A 6,823-nucleotide genomic window follows, 5' to 3' on the forward strand; every position below is an offset into this window, starting at 1 on the left:
TCCGAGTTCTGAAGAAGCGGGTTGACGCCGCATGCGGCGTCAACACGCTCTCAGACTGGAAGGTACCTCCCTGCCTTAAGGCAAAACGTCTCGCACTTCCTCCTTGTCCGCGCTCGTGTTAGAAATCCCTTTATCTCAGGCCAACGAGCACCGATTCCGAAGGTGTTTGACTTCCGAGGTCCCTCAGGATATCCTTCGTCCCAAACACGCCAACGAATCCGCATACGCCCCTATTTTCCGCCACGGACAGTCAACAGTACGTCGTCCGTGAACAGGACGGAGGGTACAGAGGAACTTGAAAACGAAGGTGCATGGCTGGACGCCCTAGTTCAATTAAAATATTAGGGCACTGTGGCCAATCACAGTGCCTATGCATATAAAACCACCGAAACGCAGCACCGGACAACAGACTGTCATGACCTACATTTTGAACATTGTCTTTGTGGTTACATCCAGACTACAGTACAGCACACCACAGTAAATAAGACATAGCCAATAGGGCATACCGTAGTTGCGACGCAATAGAGTATCCGACGGCCACCCGCGCCCTCGGGGATGGGGGGGTATCGGAGTTCTCGGAACCACAGGTTATGGGCACCACAAACCACTGAGCACGATCCGTCCCACCCAACCCCGCACACAGAAGACGTTAAACGTAGCGCACGCAGCGCAACAAGACGAACCGAACTGCACAATCGCACAAGACAATCCAGCGACCTCCTGTGATTCGTCAAACCAACAACCCACAAGCAGATCACTAGCCAAGACATATCGAAATGAGCGAGAGAACCAGCATGTCCCAGGGATGCCTCCCACTACTCACCCTCTCCAATTTCTCATACTGGTATGATGCACTACAACTACACGCAAGAACGATCGACGCACAAGACCATCTCAACCAAACGATAATCCAAGCGACCGATCCAGCGCAAAGGAAGATGCAACAAAACAAGCAAGATCAACTCACAACGGCCATCATGCAAAGCCTCAGTGAGAGCGTCGTGAGACTGCTACCACAACATGTCCTAAGATATGACCAGCAAAGAATCTGCCGTATATTGAAAGATGTAGTTGACACCAGCTCCATCGAGAACTACGAACTCTTGGATGCCGAGGCCCGCCATCTCCACTACAAATCAGGACAAGAGCTCAAAGAATACGTCAACGGACACAGAGACATACGTTACTAAATGCAGGTTTCTGGATATCCAAACATCGACAGTGAACGCACCACGGTCCGATACATGGTACAAGGGCTGGCGCAAAACCCGGACATGCACACACTAGCCATAATGATGGCATGCACACCCCCAAACACCATCGGTGAGCTCACGAATCAAATCCAACAAGCGCAACTGATCCAAGCGCAGGAACACACACCAGGCTCAGCCACCCGTTGCACCACACACAAAATGGGATAAATACCCAGAGACCGGCAGACTGCAAAGCACCACTAAGCCGAGAACCGCACAGAGACACTACGACAGACCACAAGGCCACAAAGGCACCTGGTGCCACATCCATGGCAGTGTCACGCACAGCACTGACAAATGCTTCGCACGGACACAGTACACCACACCACGCAAAGCACACGCGAACACAGCCACAGCGTCCAACAACGGCAACCATGACCAAAGCGCCGAACAACGCGAAGAGAATGAGCTCCGCGAACGCCTCCAAATATTGGAAGACGCAATTACAGAGCAACAGGACACGTTGGAAGGTAAGGACATATTCATATTAGACTCTGGTACACAACCAACGCATACTGCTACACCCCACGCGAGCATGCATCCCAGCACCGGTACACTGACACAGACTGCCGCTGGCCAACGCGTACGCATCACACACTCCGGCAACATTGGAATACAGACGAAGAATAACAAGATCTGTCTACCAGCTGTCCACACACCGGAAATCCAACCAAATCTCCTCTCGGTACACGACCTGACTGCACATGGTCATGTCACATTCACAAGAACACACGCACGACTGCATGCACCTACCAAGATACCAACAGCCATACTATCGGCACCCTACTCGAAAGGACAATATAGATCCACAAGTGAGACACAGCCAACCGCCAAAGGCGCACGTACGTACCCAAGTAAGAAAAGAACGATAAAAACGAAGACAACTTCCCAAAAAACAAAAACAAAACAACCAGCACCCACAAAAAGGCATACACACAGCATCCCGTACTCGGGAACAAGCAAAAGCAAACGCACACTGCGCACCACAACAGCACCCCAAAACACAGAAGCGAAACGGAACGCCACACAATAACTCATGCACGAGTGGCACCTCAAATTGGGCCATGCCCACCCGAAAACCATATTCATAATGTCCAAGAACGGGCTCTTGCCACCCCTACCGAAAGGTCTAACAGACAACAGCGCACAGATAACCTGCAGTGGCTGTATTGACGGCAAAACGACAGCCAGACCCCACAGGAGAACCAAGCACCACGCCGCAAAAGGAGACAGCCTCTCATCGGACGTATGCGGACCCATAAAGCCGCCATCCACACACAACGCTAATTGTTTCATAACAATAATTGACACGGCAACACGGAACCTATGGGTATACTGTCTCAACAACAGAGCAAAAGTCCCGACGACAATCATCAACGCCATTGAGCACATCGCCGCCCAGAACGAGCGATACCCGCGACTATTGGTAACCGACAATGCAAAAGAGTACCTCGCCAAATCAGTACAAGAAGAGCTCAAAAAGAGAGGAATTCATTTTCGCCCGACTACCCCGTACACTCCTCAGGAGAATGCGCTGGCAGAAAGGATAAACCGCACGCTGATGGAGAAAGTGAGAGCGACACTATCGCACAGCCAACTCCCAGATGCACATTGGCAGGACGCACTCTACGACGCGGTATTTAAATACAACTTAACATACCATCACGGACTGAAAAACATCACGCATACAGCATGGCATGGCACCGCACCGCAAATGCGGAAAATGTTCACATTTGGACAAGTAGGCTACACGCCAATTCTTAAGCCCAACGCCCCGAAGCTGCAACACAAGGCCACCCCAATAGGATACATGTATGGAATAGACAACACACACATATGTGTGCAACACATTGTCACACGCAAATACACAAAAATGCGTGCAGACAACTTCCGTCCGCACCACCAACACAGGGACCCCTGCACGACCACGACAACAGCCTTCGCAACTCGCACACAGCCCCGACGAAGCCAATCGCAAATGACACAAAACACAAAGAAGAAAACCCAGCACAACCGCAAGCACGCCATGCGCACAGTGCCCACAAAAATCGACAGAACGAACACATTGCCGAAGGCACTGAAACAAGCGCGACTGTACCCCGACGCGCACAAATGGGGCATAGCGCACGACGCAGAATTGGAGCAAATAGACGACATGAAGGCGATAGACTGGGCATCACAGAAACGCAACCACGCTCGCACAGCCATCATCCCGACCACCATGACCTACCGATACAAACATGGACAAGGGCAAAGGACCACAACAAGGAAAGCGCGATGCTCGATACGAGGATACCGCATGAAACCCCGGGAGCATTACGATCCCGAAAAAACGGCCACGTACATGGCAGACCGCACCACGATCAGAACGCTATTCGTCATAGAAGCCTCCATGAATATGAACATCGGGCATTTCGACATCACTGGTGCATATTTGCATGAGAAATACCAACACGAAAACCTTGTGTACGTGTGGCAGCCTCAACGCTTCGATGGCACGTACAAACATAGAAGAACACATGGCGAGCTGAAGGGCAACTTATACGGGACTCCAGCGGCAGCTAATATATACAGTACAGAGCTGCACCATCACCTCAAACGCCATGGTTACAAACAAATAAGATCAGACACCTCACTGTTCACAAAAAGCAAAAATGGCACACCATACTCGTAGGTATTAGCATGGACGAATTCCTCCCAGTTGCTACCAGCCAAGCCCTCATCAATGACCTATACACAATCCTCCAAAAAAAGTACAAGGTCAAGAGAATGGGGCGGCCAAGCAAGTACCTCAACTGGACAATAAGATACAGCCAGGAAGGAATACACCTGTCCCAACCAGAGCACATCGACAACGTGGTGGACCTCCTTTCCCAGCAAGAGCCAAACACCAAGAGCACCCCCTATCTGGACGGCATCAACATGGATCCCCAGCAGAAGGCGAAGAAAAATGTGAAGAAATCGCGGCGACATACGAAAAAGCTGTCGGAGAAATCCGATATATCGCGGACAGCACCCCCCCGACATAGCATTCGCCACCACTGCTCTCGCCAGAGCACTCAAGAAACCAACACGCAGACACCGGAAACCTGTACAGAGGCTTGCACAATACCTGAGAGCAACGAAGAACGAAGGCATACTCATGCCATCAAACAAGGAAACAGGAGTGACAGTCAACGCGTACTCCGACGCGGACTACGCGAACGACCAGACCACCAGGAAGTCAAGTACAGGGATGCTAACCATGGTCAACGGTGCCCCCGTACAATGGCTAGCGAAACAGCAGCCAGTCGTGGCGAAGAGCACCTGCGAAGCAGAATACATAGCAGCGGCCGAAGCTGCCACACTCACAACATGGCTGCAAAAATTGATCACAGAAATGGGGATCACAATCGCCCGCCCCACCATGCACATCGACAATACCGCCGCGGTCCAAACGGCGAATAGCACGGGGGCCACACGCCGCCGCAAGTGCATAGATGTCCGCTACCACTACCTCTACGACATCGTACAAAAGGGAGAAATCACAATTCGCAGAATCCCCACGACGGAGCAGTACGCCGACATCCTAACAAAACCCCTCAAGGCAATGCTGTACAAGCGGCACCAAACCCACATACAGCTACGCCTACCACCCCCCTACCCCACAACAACTCGCGCCCCCCACCACTCACGTCAGGAGGAGTGTGGTTACATCCAGAAAAACAAAAGCGACGCTCGGACGGAGTGCGCGAGACGCACAGTGCAACACAACAGTGGTTACATCCAGACGACAGTACAGCACACCACAGTAAATAAGACATAGCCAATAGGGCATACCGTAGTCGCGACGCAATAAAGTATCCGACGGCCACCCGCGCCCTCGGGGATCGGGGGGTATCGGAGTTCACGGAACCACAGTCTTTCTAGTGTCTAGACGACAAGCAATTTGACCTCATATGAGGTCAGTCATGGCCTCATATGAGGCCAGCTTTTTTTTGCAAAAATATATAAATTAAATCGAAACTTTAAAACATTCAGTTTGGACACCATTTCTTCAACGTATACGCGCTCGGCAATAACATCTTGCAAAACATTGGGATGGCGGTTGTCAATGCACAGAGAGACTAAGAATCTAATGAAGTATCAATGATGAGTTGACTTTTTAAACAGGCGTTTTGGTTTCGAAGATATCAACATAAAACGTTTTGAGGTTGGTCAAAAAAGGCTCCTTTTTGGGCATTTTAAAAATGGCTGGAGAAGACGTGCAGATCTCACCAAACTCCACCCTTCCACAACGTAGAAGTCAACTGCCGTGTCGAGAGTATCTTTTTTCCATCTTGTTGAGCTAGCACAAGTCGAGAACAATAAGTTGAAAAGTGACCTCATATGAGGTCATTTGCCACCTAGACACTAGGCCGACTACAGAGTTTTGAGCTTTTTTCCTGTGGAAGCTGCTTTGCAACGAATACTAAATTTTGGGGGCGTTCCTGTTGAAAGGGTCCTGGTGCTGCACATGGGATGCTAGACGTTTATGTGTGTACAAGTGCGTTCTATGAATACAGTCAAAGTTCCCAAGTTTTTCGGCGACTGAGATATGTTGTGTTGTTGCTAGTCATGGCGTGCGGGGTGTTGCCTCCCAGTGGCATAGAGATGAAATCAACGTCCATCAAGGATTCTGCCGCATTCTTTGATACCGTAGGATTCTTGTAGGTGCGCGGACTCAGGATTATGTATTATACAGACGCGTATCATATCAGGTCTAGAATACTCGCAACTGTTTTCTAAGCAACATCTTGCAGCAAAATCTTGTTCATCTTGGTTGGGAGAATATGCTGAAGGAAATTTTTACTAGTAAAGCAAAGCCTTCCAGACACGCGAGGGTAAGCCCGGCTCCTCAGTAACGATGTATAGTGATTGACACTGCAGCATTCCATCTAAATTTTCGAGGTCAGAAGCACTATGCCAGATTGTAATTCTCATTTAAAGCCCACGCCCACCCTTATGGTACCACTGACCATCTCCAACGTAAACGAATTGTTCTCATCAACAAACCTTGGGGCATCCAAGCTCAATGTCCGCTGCTCCACGCTCTGGCATTCTTCTAAGCTCTCTGGCCATCACTAACCAAAATGCCTCTTACATATGTAATCCTGTTCATCTTTTCCTCATTCGTTCTGACGGAATGCGTGGACGATGCCCCATCCGATTACCCACCCTTCCGAGAATTCTTAGACCAGTCTCTTTATGTTAGCGGTTATGGGAATCCTGTCACCGATCTCAACGGGTTTCAGCAGTGGAGCTTCAAACAGATGACCTTCAGAGATGAACAGTTTGTTTTCTTCAGTGCCAATCGAACAACTCTAATGTCAATGCTCCAGGAGACAAAGAGTGCTAGGTACTTTGGATCTGACGGGACGGCATCGAGGGTAGTCTCGGAAGATTACGAAGTTATTGAAGACATAGAGGTGCATATTCCAGAGCAAGAAAATCATGATGTGGAAGATTTCTTGTTTGCTTACTTCGTGAGTGTCGACCCACATGAAGATATTCTTCCCGGTACGCGTGTTGTTGCCCTCCAGTGGAGTAGG

At 49.8% G+C, this 6,823-nt stretch overlaps 2 protein-coding genes across 2 annotated transcripts in view; both read left to right on the plus strand.

Moving 5' to 3' along the window:
* Positions 1-12, plus strand: part of CHC_T00000679001 (hypothetical protein) — a 300-nt gene extending 288 nt beyond the window's left edge. Inside the window, exon 1 of the mRNA XM_005710424.1 lies at positions 1-12. This exon is cut by the window's left edge and continues 288 nt beyond it. Within this exon, the coding sequence (XP_005710481.1) occupies positions 1-12 (12 nt within the window).
* Positions 13-4,395: 4,383 nt separating this feature from the next.
* CHC_T00000680001 (hypothetical protein) lies at positions 4,396-5,058 on the plus strand. Its single transcript, XM_005710425.1, has one exon. The coding sequence runs from the start codon at positions 4,396-4,398 to the stop codon at positions 5,056-5,058; it is 663 nt and encodes a 220-aa protein (XP_005710482.1).
* Positions 5,059-6,823: the final 1,765 nt, after the last annotated feature.

Source organism: Chondrus crispus, genomic scaffold, assembly GCF_000350225.1.
Source record: "Chondrus crispus Stackhouse genomic scaffold, scaffold_572, whole genome shotgun sequence".
In the NCBI taxonomy this organism is placed as follows: domain Eukaryota; phylum Rhodophyta; class Florideophyceae; order Gigartinales; family Gigartinaceae; genus Chondrus; species Chondrus crispus.

What these genes read in the sequence shown, in the direction of transcription:
- CHC_T00000680001 (XM_005710425.1), top strand. Translation starts at nt 4,396, where the DNA reads ATGCCATCAAACAAGGAAACAGGAGTGACAGTCAACGCGTACTCCGAC.